The sequence below is a fragment of the Thermobia domestica genome, chromosome 16 (genome assembly GCF_964235325.1).
Source record: "Thermobia domestica chromosome 16, izTheDome1.hap1.1, whole genome shotgun sequence".
In the NCBI taxonomy this organism is placed as follows: domain Eukaryota; kingdom Metazoa; phylum Arthropoda; class Insecta; order Zygentoma; family Lepismatidae; genus Thermobia; species Thermobia domestica.
In genome coordinates, this window is record NC_137469.1 from 120,938,898 (window position 1) to 120,955,579 (window position 16,682).

At 35.7% G+C, this 16,682-nt stretch overlaps 1 protein-coding gene across 1 annotated transcript in view; it reads left to right on the plus strand.

Moving 5' to 3' along the window:
- LOC145672601 (structural maintenance of chromosomes protein 6-like) overlaps positions 1–16,682 on the plus strand; it is a 355,639-nt gene that overhangs the window by 186,029 nt on the left and 152,928 nt on the right. Inside the window, exon 13 of the mRNA XM_081741761.1 lies at positions 9,169–9,315. Within this exon, the coding sequence (XP_081597887.1) occupies positions 9,169–9,315 (147 nt within the window). The remainder of the gene's footprint in view (positions 1–9,168; positions 9,316–16,682) is intronic.

Below are 16,682 nucleotides of genomic sequence, written 5' to 3' on the forward strand. Positions count from 1 at the left end.
TTTGTTTCAAAATGTAGTATTAAATTCTCTTTTCCCGTGGCTGTAGAAAAATTCCATTGTTGCTTTAGTTTTATCAGCAAATTGGAAATAGATTAATCGTTGACAATTTAACTTTCAGTGAATACACGTATGATTTTTTTTAAAACTGCGAAGTAAATACAATTTGGGTGCTTCGAAACAAGGAGTACGTGGTTCGATGAATGTTATTGTGTAGTAGTTTGAGCGTGATAGATTGTGATAATTATATATTTATTAGTGTGTAATGTAAATATGTGTATGGCCTGCGTGTAAAATGTATGAAATAGGGTGTCTGTAAAATATTACTTCGTGCGAAAATTAGTAGATAATGAATGAACGTAATGATATATTAATAATATGATATAAAATAATATGAATGAGATGAGATGACACCTATATTTAAATGGATAGGCCTAGTGTATGTTATATAGTGAAAATATGAATATGTTTACTAAAAAAAAAATCTCGCGTTTTGACTTCTACACCAGTACATTCATCCAACCGAGTTTGCTACTTGGATAGTAAATTGTAGTTGGGAATTGTGTGTTACTTCGTATTTAAGTACCTCACAATAACCGCCCCGGATCTTAAGCCTTTCAACAGATAGGGTAGCATCATGTGGGAATTACTTCTAAAGGTTGACAGAAATGATAATTAAGAAAAATAACTGCTATTTCCTGTGATCATCGAAAAGTACAGGTTTCGGTCATTTGTACCTTTAACATTCATAGCCTCTCCGAGATTTTTTTTTCCGTTGCTTACCTTATTTATTTATTGTGCAGTGTTCATATAACTCAGTTCGGACTATCCGATTAAATCAACTGCTACTAAATTAATATTCATGTCATTAGCGTACCCGGATGTCGACCCCTAGTCCCTTTAAGTATTTTCATTTCTTTTCTTAGTTTAATTAGACGAGGGAAATTAACGACATCCCAGACTGTGGCGTGTCTGCGCAGGGTAGCTATCGGTGATGGTTTGGCATAGAAATCACCGATCCAAAATTCAGTTTATAATTTTTTTTTTTTATTTCGGCAAATCATTAGTTAGGGATATCTTAGATAATACTTCTATTCTAGTTTCATTACTGTCCTCGAACCTTCTTAGTTTTTTCTAAGGGGTCGAATATTTTTTTTTACTTAGAGATTTCAAAATTGGGGACGCAGTTACCTGGTCCCTTTCCCCCCTCCTTTTATCCTGCTGGTCTGGGCCGGATACGGGGATCGGATTTCAATCTTACAAGCAAATTCTTGTGGGATTGGGATCTGATGGACACAGAACTTGCATCCTTGGCAGCAGGGCGCCCCTTGAGTCTACGTATTTGAGTAGATCACCCTTTTGGCATGTTAAGAATATTTTGGCTATGGATTTTGTTGAGAGCGAAATTCGACTTTTATCTTTGTAGCGTTAGTTATTTCCCACTTAAGTCTTTGGCGCCCCTACTCTTCGTCTTCCTTCTTCTCTATCTCTCTCTCTGTCTTCATTACTTCGAGATTTTTTTTTCAAATTTTTCAACCTCCCCCCCCCCGGTTTCTGAAACTCATGAAAACGTGCAATATTCATATCACTTATTTCGATCGTATATACTAACTGAGACATCGAGGGATGCAATTCGTGGAGGTATTGCAGCACATCTCAGGACCATTTTCGCGATATTTAATCCACCACGGGAGAAATTGACGAGAAGGTACACTATGCTTTCAGATTCCTAGAAACATTTGTTATTCATTGATCGTACAAATTATACCCATTGACGACTGATTTCTGGTTTTCTTTCTATTGATTGGTCATATAGTATGTATGTATTAGTAGTTTGGGCCCACTAGTTTCGAATAACATTGATTTTTTTTTCCTGTATATACATCTATATATGTACTTACATAGTTTTAAAAGTTACGTGCCTGCTCTATTTGTTGTATTTCCACCTCTTATGTCAACTTATTAAATAATACCAACTACTTTTTTTTTATATACGCGGATCTTTAGTAAATTGAGAATGATTATTGATTATCGGGTTTACATATAAAGTACAATGTTGCAACCTTATGAGGGAAAAAAGTGAATTTTGATAGTCAGGGTTTTTGTTTTGTTTTTGAGCCAATAAAATATGAATACTTATCGAATGTAAATAGGTTATGTAGAATTTAAATGTCGACGAAATACTACGATGGATATTAAAGTGAAATTTATTATATTGAGTAATATGAATATATATATATATGCGAGTATGTATGTAAAGGGCTCGGTATTTACCCTGGTTGTTTTAGGTTGCCATAGATTTTTGACACCCGATATTAACCAACTCTTTGTGATATATAGTATTACCGCGTAAATTGTAATAAATGACATTTTGTTGAGTTGTTATTGATGTTTGTAACTATTAAAGTTGAATATCATGTTAAATACTGCATGTAAATAAAACAAGTAGCAGGTCGTAAGAAAAGTAAAAATAACCCTAATCCTTATCCAAATTTATTTTGCGAGATCATAGTGAAATCAGTAAGCTACGAAACAGTGTGCCCCTCCAACGAATCCTTCTATCAGTAAACTATGAAACAAATCCTTCCCCTACGATCGGAAACCTAACTATTCAGTGACTAGAATCTTTTGACTACACGATCTATAAAAAAAAAAAAAAAATAGTGATCTTAAATTCAACGAACTGAAATTAGGTTAATAATTTAGTAATGTGAATACAGGAATATGGAAATATGTTCCCAATGTCTGTGACTGAATTCGATAATTTTTCTTTAATCTTGATAAACTTTGAAATTTTATATCAAGTGCGTCAAGTGACGAAATGAGAAATATAAATATATATGTAATATGAAGCAACTATTTGTCTATAGTTAAAACAAAAACGATTAAATACTCTCATGGACACAAATCACAGTGCGTAAAGAGAGTTGAAAAAGGAGTTACTATCGACGTGAGAACAAAGACTCATAAAATTGTCGAAATGTCTCCTCTTGGGACAGAGACTCAATAAAATGCTACTAAAGTGTTTTTTTTTTTAAGAATGATTAACCAATTATATTTTTTTCTTTCTTTTGCCCGCAATGATATGTATTCATTGCACTGAATCTTAAATATATTGACCTTTGAATTTTTCTTCTTTATTTTTGTCTTTCGTCTTTTGTCGAATTTTTTTTATGTAATCCAACTTTTAATATATCTAGAAAGAGAAATGTGTTATTTGATCTTGCTGAAAGTAGCAGATTTCTGTGCATGCTTATGAAACATTCTTTTCATGTATTAAATTTTTCCTGTTATGTCAAACTAAGTTTTCTTTTATTGAAATGTAATAAATGTCTATAGAAATGTAGTTAGGTTAGTTTAATTCAACTAAATACAACCTGAAGCATACATTGTCCTGTATGAATGTGTGTGTGAGTGAAATGTAGGTTTAGTATTAAGTGCATCAATTATTTTGACATATATGTGTGACTTATTATAATTAATGGTAGCTAGCAATTAAACTCATTGAATGTTAATACTAACTTAATTTAAGTTGGCTCTATGAAGGAAGTAAAAAGGACCGAAGTAGCCTGAACAAATGATCATCATGGGAGAACTGTGAAAGTCAAAATCTTCGACAAATATGTGATACTCTGATTTTTTTTTCCCTCTGTGGTCGATTCTAACATGCCATCAACTTCGTCGTTCATTTTTTAAATATTGGATATTAGTCTAGAACTTCTGGAAATATTGAATAAACGGTAAAATTAAACTTTCTCATCTATCTCAGAGCTAGATTGGGATAATTCGGTAGTTGGGGTTAAATGGATCTAGGTCGGGGATGTATGGGTTAACATGTGTCTACCTTTGATCACCTTAATACCAAACATTCACCCAATAGCTATTGGAAATGATCCCAATTCGATAATTATTCACTTTCCTTTACCATATTTCTCAAAATATCCAGTAACAGTTTCCTCTTTATCACCTTCTTACTTTACCTCTTTCCTCTTCTATCTTCCTTTCCCTTTCTTCATCTTCTTCTATTTTTAATAAAACTGAAAAGGGGGTCGTGACTGGGAATTCTATATGTAATAAACACGGTCATGTATTTATTTTATTTTCTTTTCTTTAGAAGTCCGATAAAAAGTTTTCTCGTTTCGATCGAACCTAGTATGTTCGAAATTAAGAAATGGGTAATATATTCCAATATAATTAGACATAAGCTGATAGCTTCATGAATATCCCCACCAGGGGTGAAGGGTTCCCACTCACGACTTATTCCGTGCATCACATTTGTTGCAGATTCTTTTTTCCTCAATCAGTTTTAGATTGACGAGCGGTGACAGGATTCGTTGTTATGGAAACGGTGGTTTCTATGGCAAGGGCCCCCCTTTTTCAAACTCAAAGATTTGATTTCATTGTAGAGTTTAACGTCCCTTTCAGCAGCGAGGCTATATGATACAGAACCTACTGTTTAAAGTAGAATCCGAACCACATGAGCTCCCGCCGGGAATGGAAGACCAACTGAGTACGTAACCAGTAGTGCCTATTTTCATGAATACATGTATCATATAGAAATCTCTTCAAGTCTGATACTAAAATATTATTATTATTATTATTATTATTATTATTATTATTATTATTATTATTATTTTACGTATTACTTGAGATGCAAACTATAGTTGCAGTATTGTAGAAGGAATATTGCCTAATTGATAATGCTTGTCAGAATTGTTAGTTTTCTACAGGAGTAAATCTACTCTTCTCAACCTGGGAAAGCAGAATTAAGAAAATTCCTCTTCCACTCTACAAATAAAGTACTGATGAGCATATAGCACTGGAAAAAATTTTAAACAGGAAAGTAAAACTTTACATATTGTTTTTTTTTTCTGTAAAACAGATGATTGTTTAGCTTTAGTGGATGAACGTTAAAAAAAGTAATGGAACGAATTAATTTCTTTATACGACAAATAGCTGTTTATTCTAAAGGGAGCAGAAACATAGCAAGTAAACATAAATCGAAACCTCTGCTGAACTAATATTCACAGAACAGTGTGTTAACATTTTGATTTTGTCTTATGCCAAGAGGCATTTACAAGGTCAGTACAATATTGTTTGTTAGTGTGTAAAAATTGCCTGAAAGAAAGTGGAACAATACTAAACAGTTTTGCAGTGCTCACTTTAAGTCAAACAACATATATCGAAATAAGAGTGTATTCTGGCTGTAGCAAATAAAAATACTTTTCTATGAGCTGTTGGAGCAACCAACTGCACATACTGATAGAAATAGAATAGATTTAAATGCTTCAGCAAAGTAAAAATATGCTTCGTAGCAATTGAATCCCGACTATGAACAATTATGACCGCAGCGAGATTTGTACACGGAGTTCATGACTTCGTTAGTAGTCCATGACTTCACCGTCTGAGCAGCGACTATTTGCTTGCTTTTGCTGGTATATCAATGCATTTCGGGCACAACTTTGGAACATGAACATTGAAGTGAAATAATTAGAATGATGGGATTGACAGTTTGAACTGTCCACTATTGCAACCCTAGTTGGGCATTACAACATTACGCAAACTTATTTTTTATACAACCATTATTATACATTTCATTTTCATAAACTTGCTCTTATGATAACAATACCGATTTCCTAATTAAACTCAATGGATAGATAATTGTTTAGTTGAGTTGAATTTGAGTTTAGCGTCCTTTTCAGCAGTGAGGCTATACGAGACGGGACCTACTGATTAACATGGAATCCAAACCACATGAGCTCCCGCGGGAATCGAACCAGGGCCTCCCACACCAAAGGTATATATAATTGTGTCTTATATAGCAACTAATATTGACTTTGTGGTGGACAAACACCGTGCTCGTGGGTTTTCTCGGGTTCTCCCGTTTCCTCACACTTTTTTCATTCCACCATTTCATTCACTTCTCATCATCACCGTTTCCTTCAGAGTAACCGGCATAACCGTGGGACGTAAAACTAAAGATTTCATTTCAGGTTTCTTGCTATAAAGTATTAAATAATTAAACATTTGATGTAAATAAATGAGGAACCTAAGTTCAGATTACTGAAATTGCAATTTAATTCAATTTTAAGCATTATACATCTATATGATTGTTTAAGTTGCTTTATAAAGATGCAGATTATGAATGATACTAATTTTTTCAATGAAATTAAATTAAATCTTTAAGTTAGAAGTCCCATGCATATGTCAGCTAGGTAAAGGAGACGATGATGATGAGGAATAAATGAAAATTGTGGAACGAAGAAAGTGAGAGGAAACAGGGGAACCCTGATAAAATTCACGCACACACAGTGTTTCTCCACCACAAATCTCACTTTGTACAAGCTGGGATCGAACCAAGGACCCCATGCGCCAGAGTTGAACGCTGTACCACTAAGCCACCGCGGCCCTATGAAAAATACAACCATATTTATTCTGCTTCCCCCTGTCTCTCTTTCTCTCTCTCTCTCTGTATATATATATATATATATATATATATATATATATATATATATATATATATATATATATCATAGGTATTCTGCCTTTATTGGCAGGTCACTTGCCGCAGCTGAGAAGCTTCCATGCTCCACGGTCCTCCGCTAACCTCTTCGTCTTCGCGTATGATCTTTCTGTTTTAATATCATCCATTAATTGTAGTCTCCTTCGCCCCCTCCCTCTCTTTCCCGCCACCATACTTTCTAGGACGTCCCTCATGATACAATCTCTTCTTAAGCAATGTCCCAACCAGTTTCTCTTCCTCTTCCTAATAATGTCTAAGTGTTCTTTTCTCACCCACCATTTCTAACACTCTCTCAATCGTTTTCCAGGAGAATGAATAATTTTCATTTTGGACGTATGGTTTCAAGTTGATATTAAACTCAGAACTATGTTCTTAATGAGTAGAGTTGATTTGGAGTTTAACGTCCCTTTCAACAGCAAAACTATATGAGACGTAGACGTATTGATTAACGTAAAAACCGAACCACGTGAACTTCCGCCGGGTGATGATGATGATGATTTTGACGCAGCTTTCATTTATGCCACACATAAACTTCGGAAGACAGTACCCCATATTTAGGAATGTTTTGATGTCAGCAACCAGTGGCGTATTTACGATTTTGTTTCGGGAGGGGCTTTGCTAACTTTCGGGGGGGACTTTGCCTGGAAATGTGAACATTCTGCAAGATATTTCATTTACTTTACTATACTAAGTAAGATTTCGGGGGGGGCTTAAGCCCGGAAGCCACCCCCCTAAATACGCCACTGTCAGCAACCATAGGCTAAAAGTGTGGACGTCTACTGGTATTTGAAAACATAACACTTTGTACCAGGTTGGCAACATTGTAAACCCAATAAACTCAAATATTTATTAGTTTCATTCTCTATATTAGTATAAAAGTATTTGCACAGGCATAACTCCATATGATTGTATTATTCCCGTAATATTGAACATTTCCATTTACCTTACCATAGTGAGCCAATGTAGGGACTCGACATATTTCATATTCCTGTGTTTTGGCAATCAATTTGACTATAAACAAACTTCTGTTTTGAGCGAACAGAAAATATTCTTTATTTAGGCGAGCCGGAGTAAGTAACGCTTTAGGTGAATGGTTAGTGTTGTGATTTGCGAATTTCCTGGCCCGGGTTCGATTCTCGCCCGCTTCCTTTAGTCTTTTTAAAATGTTTCGTTTACAAGGCTGAGCTCCATTTGGATGCTGCTAAACGAAGATAATCTCCAGTGGAGAAATTCAGTGATGATCTAATCCTGAAAATAAAGGAAGAAACTGAATGGAGAAAACGAATTACAGAGTTAATTCTGTTAATGGTTCTATATTTGATATTATCCCTTAATTTCGTGCATTTTTAAATTGTTGTTAATTGACACTATATTCTCCCCTTTTCTCCTTGTGTCTTAATGTGTAAATTTTCACAAATATTATAAAATCAAGAACCTTCAATTATATTTGCAACCTAAGGGGAAATACGCTTACTACGGATAAGTTCTCCAACTCGTTTGAGTGTTATCGAATTTCGCATTTTTAATATTTACAAATAAATTACTACGTACCAATATTTAGCATTTTCAAAAGTCATTTAACGAATAATGAAATCGGACAAGTTCTTCTTTCGAAGTAGTATTACGTATCAATTAGTGGAGCCGGAACCAAGGAGCTCAGGCCCTGTTAGACCCCCAAAATTTTCATTGGAGGCTGGGCTCTTCCCCGAATGATCGATCCATATTTTAATTGATTTTCAGATAGGACTACTGTTGATAGTTTCAAAACTCAGCCCAAGGCTTTGTGTTTACTTAAAAAATGACCTACTACATATACCGCATAATCTATCCTATATTATTTGATACGCCTATATGTATAGCCATGGGAAGTAAGTTAACTTGTTTATAATCCCTCATTTGTGTTAATTATAAGATTATTTAACTCCCCTGACAGTTATCTACTGATCGGTGCCTCTGCCGGTATATTTTTTCTGGTATTGTGCTGTTTACTGTGAGTACAAGTGTCCAAAGACTTCCTTTTGTCATTTTGTCAGCCAGCGTTTGTCCTCACTCCTGTACAAAAACACACTTTGTGATTTGTTCTTTTAACAGTTGAGGGCAACTTCATGCTGCTGTTCTAGCTACTCTACCATGCGTAATTAATCTTGGAGCAGGCGTTAGTTGGGTTGCCTATCTCGCGAACTTTGTACATCAAGAAATTTTGTGGCCCACTGTACAAACTTTTTGTACTGGATATTGTATCGTATTACGGTTGTTCGCTTGACCATTTGGATGTGAAAAGATTAGGTAAAAAGACATCTGAAAAACACACGTTGTGTGTTGATTTCTAACCCCGAACTAACAGAAATTTTCAGATTCCTGTCATGGATATCGTGAGTGACGAGAAACACATTACCGACATATTTGCAGTTGGTTGGGAACACTGAACAGTCTGATCGCCAGCAGCAAATACAGCCTAATCTTCTGAAAAGGTGTTTGAAACACGTCATTAACACTCGCCTCTGTCTTATATATACACAATAGGTACAATGTAAACGTACGTCACAAGAGTTAATATTTTTATCTTCATTGCAATAACACTACTCACTAATTGTATAACATCTTTTGGTTACTTCCAATCAATAATTCTACATTTCTTTTATTTGAAGCAAAATTGCAGCAAGAAATAGAGGCCATAAGAGAACAAGAAAATAATGCCTTAACAGTGTATGGTCATCGGGTACCTAGGCTTAACCAGAGAATAGAACAACTTCATGAGGAAGGGAGATTCAGAAAGATGCCCAAAGGACCAATAGGTATGACTATCATGATAAATTGTTTACGTAACGTAAATTTTAGTTTTTTTTTAATGTGATTTAGAATAAGACCATGAAATTCAAGATGAATAAATTTAAGTTTAGGGATTAAATATTGTCTGGGTCGTAACTGTTATAAAGTGACAGTCTTTTTATAGTAATCATTGTGCTCTTTTATAAACGCGAGTCAAACCTCTGGAATCATTCTTTTATTACAAATCAAAACGAGAAAAATGCAACGAAATCTGAGTTTAACGTCCCACGATTGTGCCTTTTAGCCTCGGCAAACGAATGGAGGAATCAGTGGACTGAGAATGTGGGAGGAAACGCGGAACCCCGAGAAAACCTACGAACACGCTGTTGTCCACAACAAACAATGTTGTGTATATATGAATTTCATCTAGAATTTTCCCGAAAGCACTAATGGATTTATTTTTTTATTTGTATGTTATTTAGAAGATAATGGCGATGAAATGTTGTTTTAGATATGTTCAGAGTGTTTTCGGTTGTTGAATCGAGTTGATTTTGGTTTAACGTCCCGTTCAGCAGTTAGGCTATATGAGACGTGGACCTACTGATTAACGTGGAATCCGAACTACATGAGCTCCCGCCGGGATTCGAACCCGGATCATGTTTTCGGTTTGTAAAGCAGAAAACAACAATACGGGGTGATTACAAATGATTGGTGTCATGTAGTACTGTACGTGCATTATTGACCGTATCATGAAGTAGCACTATTCTTTTGTAGAGAAACTTAACTAGTTTTGTGATACATTACGACTATTCGATATTTTTCCCTTTGATATTCAGCAAACATTAACTCTGTATTGAAGATTGTATTGGACACAATACATTATGACTATCAATTCGATCAAAAGCAAATTTAGTGGTCTGCCACAGTTATGCTAGGCTATATCACTCAAAAGAATATAAAAGTAAATTCGCCACTACACTGAAGTCATCATATCGGGACTAAATTGGGCATAGTCTGTTTTATTATTAGCGTGTGGAATATGTTGTGTAGGATTTGGGCACAATCAAATTGTGTATTCACAATCAAATTTTTAAATCAATTTATTGAACATAATAAATATTGTTAAATAGGAGTTAAAGATCAGTCTTGGACAAATAAAACCTAAGGGGCTGCGGTGGCTCAATGGCAAAGCGTTCACCTCTGGTGCATGGGGTCCTTGGTTGTGCTTGCACCCTGTGAAATTTGTGGTGAACAAACATTGTGTGCGTGGGTTTTATCGAGATTCTTCCGTTCCCACCTACATTCTTTATTCCAGCATTTCTTTCATTTCTCATCATCGCATCGTCTCCTTTAGCCTAGCCGGCATAACCATGGCACGTAAAACTTAAAGATTTCACTTCATTTCAGAAAAACTTTATAAAGGAAGAAATTGAACGACAATTTTTTACGATTATCTACTCGCATTTTACTTGCTATATATCATTGATTGATGTTCGTCAAATAGAAACCTCAGTCAACGTGGTTAGATGTTTGTTTGTAAATTTTGGAATTACTCCGTTGATAATAGTGATGGAACGGGTCACAATCAGTGATGACACCAGCTTTAATTACCTGGCCAGCAGCTGTTTGCTTTCTTTCTTTCTTTCTTTCTTTCTTTTTTTCTTTTTTTTTTTTTGCATACCGAAAATAATAGTTTTATATTACTTGGCGTACACTATAATATAACATGTCTGTGGGACAGTCTGCTGGCGCACGTTCCTTAATGTCAATCCTTGCCTCCCTCTAGCGTCGTCACTGTACACAACGTTTGTCCAGGCTTCCCGGGTTTAGGTCTCGTTTCTCAGTCCTGGTGACCCAGAAGCAGCCGATGTATAAGTGCCACGACATTACTACAAAATTTTATAGATTATTAATGATGCCCATTACTACCTAGGTAAAACTTAAATATTCAGTTGTGACAAGTGACAGCTCTTAATTAAGGTTCCATGCTTTGACTGTTTCAAACATAAAAATTTCATGTTTATTCATCTTCCCAAACGTAAAAAGAGTGCAGTGGTTTTGAATACACCCTATACGAAAATATTCAACATAATATTGTTTCAGCGCGGTGAAACCTCATACTGTACATGGCTAGTTTTATAAAATCGTTCGATTATATTTTGATGATTCCTCAAAGAAAACCCTGTTATTCTTTTCTGTGATTCCAACGCGTTGATACCCTAATAGACTTTGTACTTAACTTTCAGTGCAATACTTTGACACACAGACCCTCAAAACAAGAGAAAAAGAAAGTTTTCACTTTAGTCTGGAGAGAGAGAGAGAAAGATAGAGAGAGGAGGGGAGAGAAAGGAGATAATGATGTTTGTTAGAAATGCATTAATAGCTTCATATATACTCGCCACTCGTAAGATGATGTTTTTTTTGTCTCTGAGGCATCGTATCTATCAGGTAATGGGTCATATCGGGTCTTTGGTTCTGTCGGGGTTACTCCGGCCCGCAGGTCGCCGGACCTGGTCGAAAAAAAAATGAAATGAAATTTTAGAGTTTTACGTCCCACGGTTATGCCGGTTAGGCTAAAGGAGACGGTGAAGATGAGATGAATGAAATGGTGGAACGAAGAAAGTGGGAGGAAACAGAGAAACCCCGAGAAAACCCACGCACACGGTGTTTGTCCACCACAAAGTTAACTTGGCGGGAGCAGGGTTTGAACCCGAGACCCCTAGCACCAGAGGTGAACGCTCTACCACTGAGCCACCGCGCCCCCGCCGGACCTGGTCGGGTCGCTCTGTGTTCCGCTCTGATTGGTTTGTCCCGGATTTACTAAGTAACCGTGTTCCTCTAGGTCATGGGCCTGTTCGGGTCATGGATATGTCCAGGTTCGAAATTCATGATTCATTGCATGTGTGCTCCATGAAAATTATACTTCTTCGACATCAAAGAGTAAACAATTTTCCCCTTTTACCGCTCTCTTCAGTGGTATCAAGTTGCAGCAAAAATAAGTCGCGCCTTCCAACCGGGCTCCTTAAATGAATAATTCCCGATATTATTTGATAGAAGATGGAAAAGTTCGCTTAAAAGTACAGTAATTTTCTGAAAGTTGCATTTTTAAAAATATTTGATTTCACAGAAATTAAATTTATAGTAGACCTTGGAAAGTACCCGAACTTAGAAATAATAAATTTGTAGTTATAGAAAAATTGGTAACTTCGCAACCAACTTGAAAATGTTTTGGAAACGTAGCTGCTACGAGACAAGAAGTTCAAATATTTTAACATACATCTGGAGCGGCTAGATCTCCTCAGTACTAGCCTGAGGAGAAAGGAAAGTCCTATGTCTACGTTCTAGCAACAAATTACCTAATTTCACTACAAATATTTGCGTTAAGTCTCAAAGTACAGCCCTCGTAGAAAGAGAAACAGAAAGAAACTGTTACCATGTTTATTGGTTAGTAAACTGAAGCTTGTAAAAGTATTATACAATTTGTTGCACGTTTCTAGACATCTGAACTATGCTATGTGTAAGTCGTATAGAATGGCTATGTCCGTTTGTTAATAAGTATGAAAGTAAACACGATAAGAGATATCGATAAACTCTTTCTTTAAAACCAATTTAGCTTCTCAAGGATAGGTTCCATCTTATCCGTTGTCCTCCTATTCAAACCGGAAGTAATTGAACTTAATCATTTCCGATTTCAACGTTCATCGCCGTAAAACAAAGACGGTAAGAGGTAGGAATTAGCATTTTTATTTTATTTTTGAAATTGATGCAACGTCTAAAGGAAAGATGTCACCTTTATTCACATTCCGCTACTGAATCCGAAAGTTTTAGAAATTTACTACTATATCTGGTTTTTATTGATTTCCATAGAACAAAACCTATAAGAGCTATCAGCAATCGTCTTTAAGCAATCAGCTTAGTGTCTCAATAATAAGTTCCAACTATTGAGTTAAACCTCTATTCAAACTAGAAGTGGTAAAAATTGATCACTACTGGTTTCAATGTCGATCTCTATACAGCAAAAATTGCAAAATATAGCGACACCTGTTCTTTTAATGGATTCAGTGAGTCAGGAATAGGTTCCATTCCATCTCTTAACTATCTGTTCAAAGACGAAATGGTAAAAAATTAATTTATAGTTTCAATCCTCATCGCCATAGTGAGAAACAATAATAGATAACGACAAGCAGTTTCTTTAAAATATGAATTCAGTACGACAAGATTATATTTCATTATTCATTTCATTACTCTATTGCAATCGGAAGTGATAGACATCATCTACCACATGCGATTTTAATATTACTTTATTTAGAATCAAAACAGTAAGCGATAGTGAGTAATGGCTTTTCGATATAGATTCAGCGTTCGAGAAACAGGTTCTATGACATCTATTACCTTATCCGTCTATTGCTATAAGTTACAAATGTACTTTCACTCTGTGAAACAAAATTGTCTTCTTAATATAAAGTCCGAGCATCTTAATAAGTCTGAACCTTTAACCTTTGTATTGTGTATTATGACGCTCTTAACCTTCCCACTGTCTTACGCAGTCTTATTGTGGAATTTATTTTCCTACGAAATTCTAATCTGAACGTTTTGTCGAAGGAAAATCTCTGCTAATACAGTAACTGCAGTTTAAAAAAGTCTAAAGATGTACTTTCCCCACAAATTAACTTCTAATTCGAGAGAACTCAACATACGTGCGTCTTTGAATAATTAAAATGACTGGGAAGAGAATTTATTGAACCCCAGCTCAAAATTGTGTTCTGTTTGTATACCTTCTGTATACTGAGTAATCAGAGGCAGCATTTGCTATTCCCTGTCTCCTGTGTTTATCCCTGTAATTGCGGTAAAAAAAACGGACAATCGATCAACTATCTTACATATAACTAAGTAACTAAACTAAGTGTGGGTAAAAGTAGTTTCTGTAATATTGTTTATCAGTATTCGTCAAGATAATGAATCTGAGCTTTGTCTCGTCTCGAATAGAATTGTCTGTCTCACTCTCGTCTCAAGTAAGTATCGATATGCTCAGTCTCGTTGTCATCTTGATTTGTAATCGCCTGTTTGGCTTAGTCTCGGAAATTCGAGAGGACGATAGAGACAAGTATCATCTCTACCTCAATGCCATCAAAATTTATAAGAACTCAAATTAAATAGTTTTCTTCCTCTATATTGTAAATAATTAGACTGCAATAAGCCACTGAGAAATAGAATACTCATTTGGAGTTAGCATTCTAATTCTTTTAAATTAATATTTCCATTTATATGCATTGTACAGTTACTCACAAAAGTATGTCCTTCCCTAAGCGCTCTAATTCTATTACTTCGGGTCTAGGCCATTTGCACTTGTGAAAACGCCTAGACAGATGCAACCCAAATTACACGTAACTTTTCTCGGCACTGACAGCAATTGGTAGCACTGAGTCGTGTCTTTATGCAAGTAAAATTGTGAGTAGATGACGCACGAAACATTTCTTCATTCTGAAATCAATCTCTCTGGTTAAGAGTGTGTTGTCCAATGAACATCATATGTTAATCTCAATATTGTTGTGTATGAAATGTATTATTTCATTATATACTGTAATTCAAAGAAATGAAAACACTGGTCACAAATGAATCAGAAAATGCTTGAAAATAGACGAAAATATCAAATATAGAACAACTACTGGAAATAATTTTGTAAATCACTGTCTCCATTGACAGACCTTCTCCAATTCGCCTTATTCCAACATCTTTTTTTCCTAGGGAAGAGAAGATCTTGCTTGTCACACTGAGCATGGATTGAAAATGAAATTGAAACAGGAATACTTGAAAAAGTTTCAGCCTGGCCGGGATTCGAACCCGTGTCTACCGAATAGACGTTCAATGCACTAAACACTCACCCACCGCGTCACGTAACCTTACACCCATACTAATACCTAGTTACTAATACCTAGTCACGTAACCTTACTCGAGATTTCCTTCCTTAACTCAACAACAAGTTATGTAGACTTTCGTCAATGAGGAAAATATCACGAAACATTCTTCAACTTGAGACTACCTCATCGTTTTTAACTGCTCCCGATTTACATTACTACTTTTCTTCCTCATCGTAACTTCTAATTTCCAAAGAAGAGCCGGCAGCATTTACGCCGGTCCCAAAAGTGTCAGTGTTCGCGCGCTACCCTAGCCAGCTGTTTGAAGTTGGTCATGGAAAATGTACAGAAAAATTTGAGCAAGAAAACAGAGCCTAACGAACCCCTGCGGGGCTTCTAACCCGTTCCTACTACTACTACTATTACTATTGCTGCTGCTGCTGCTATTATTATTATTATTATTATTATTATTATTATTATTATTATTATTATTATTATTATTATTACTTTTACTATGGATCCGTATAGTAAAATTGCAAGCTTATTTTAATGATAAAAATGTTATGAAAATTTAATAAAGCCTTGGGCAGGGTTCAAACCCACGCCAAAAACGATTTTCATTACCAGAGTGTTGCCCTAGTACGCTCGGCCACGAAGGCTGACAGCAGTTGGCCTTAATTTCCACTATATGTAGATCATGAGTCTTGATGTCCTATCTGTATCGGCCAATAAGATCAGAGGATATCTGAAATTCTTGGAATCCGCTAAAATGCAAGCCGGCAGACAGACACATAGCCAGGATTTCGTAATAGCGGGGTTCCATGTTATTGGTAAAACATTTTGATTCGTTTAGCCAGGATTTTGTAATGAGGGTGCGTGGTATGAAATATTGTGGTTACCCACAAAAGGCTCGATCAATCTAAACTATTTTACTGACAACGTACCCATATTGGTTTTTTAGGGCAATAAAATGGGGATATGTTAGTATTTTAGTAACAAACTATGAAGAAATCTCGAGTAAAAGGATTTTTTAAAAAATGAAAAAATATAGTCTTTCGAGGTCTTTCGAACGCGGTTCTTCTTGTCTTTTCTTCTTCTTTTTCTTGTCTTCGTTTAATGCTGTTAAGGATAGCAACGAGATCTCATTCCGCAGTGAAAACATCCTGCCGCAAAATGGATTAGTGTTGCTGAGAAATTGAGAATTTCTTTAACAAGTGTCATTGGAATCTATGTTGCCAGGCTCATAGTATTGGGGATTATTGGTACTTCTTAAAATCTACCTGAGAGTCTATCTGATAGTCATTTGTAGTCCACAGTGTTGAGGATCCGGTCTCTTGGTTCGATCCCCGGAGAATTCACTACAGAAGAAAACATTATTATTTTTTTATTTTTGATTTATGTAGTCTAATGGCTCGAAGAGCATTTTGTATTACTTTTCTTTTCTGTGTTATTAAACCCAGCATGAAAGGCAAATGTCCTAGAAGTCCCTTACCTCTTTCTCTTCCGCTTATGCAGCCGATTGACAAACAAACGAGACG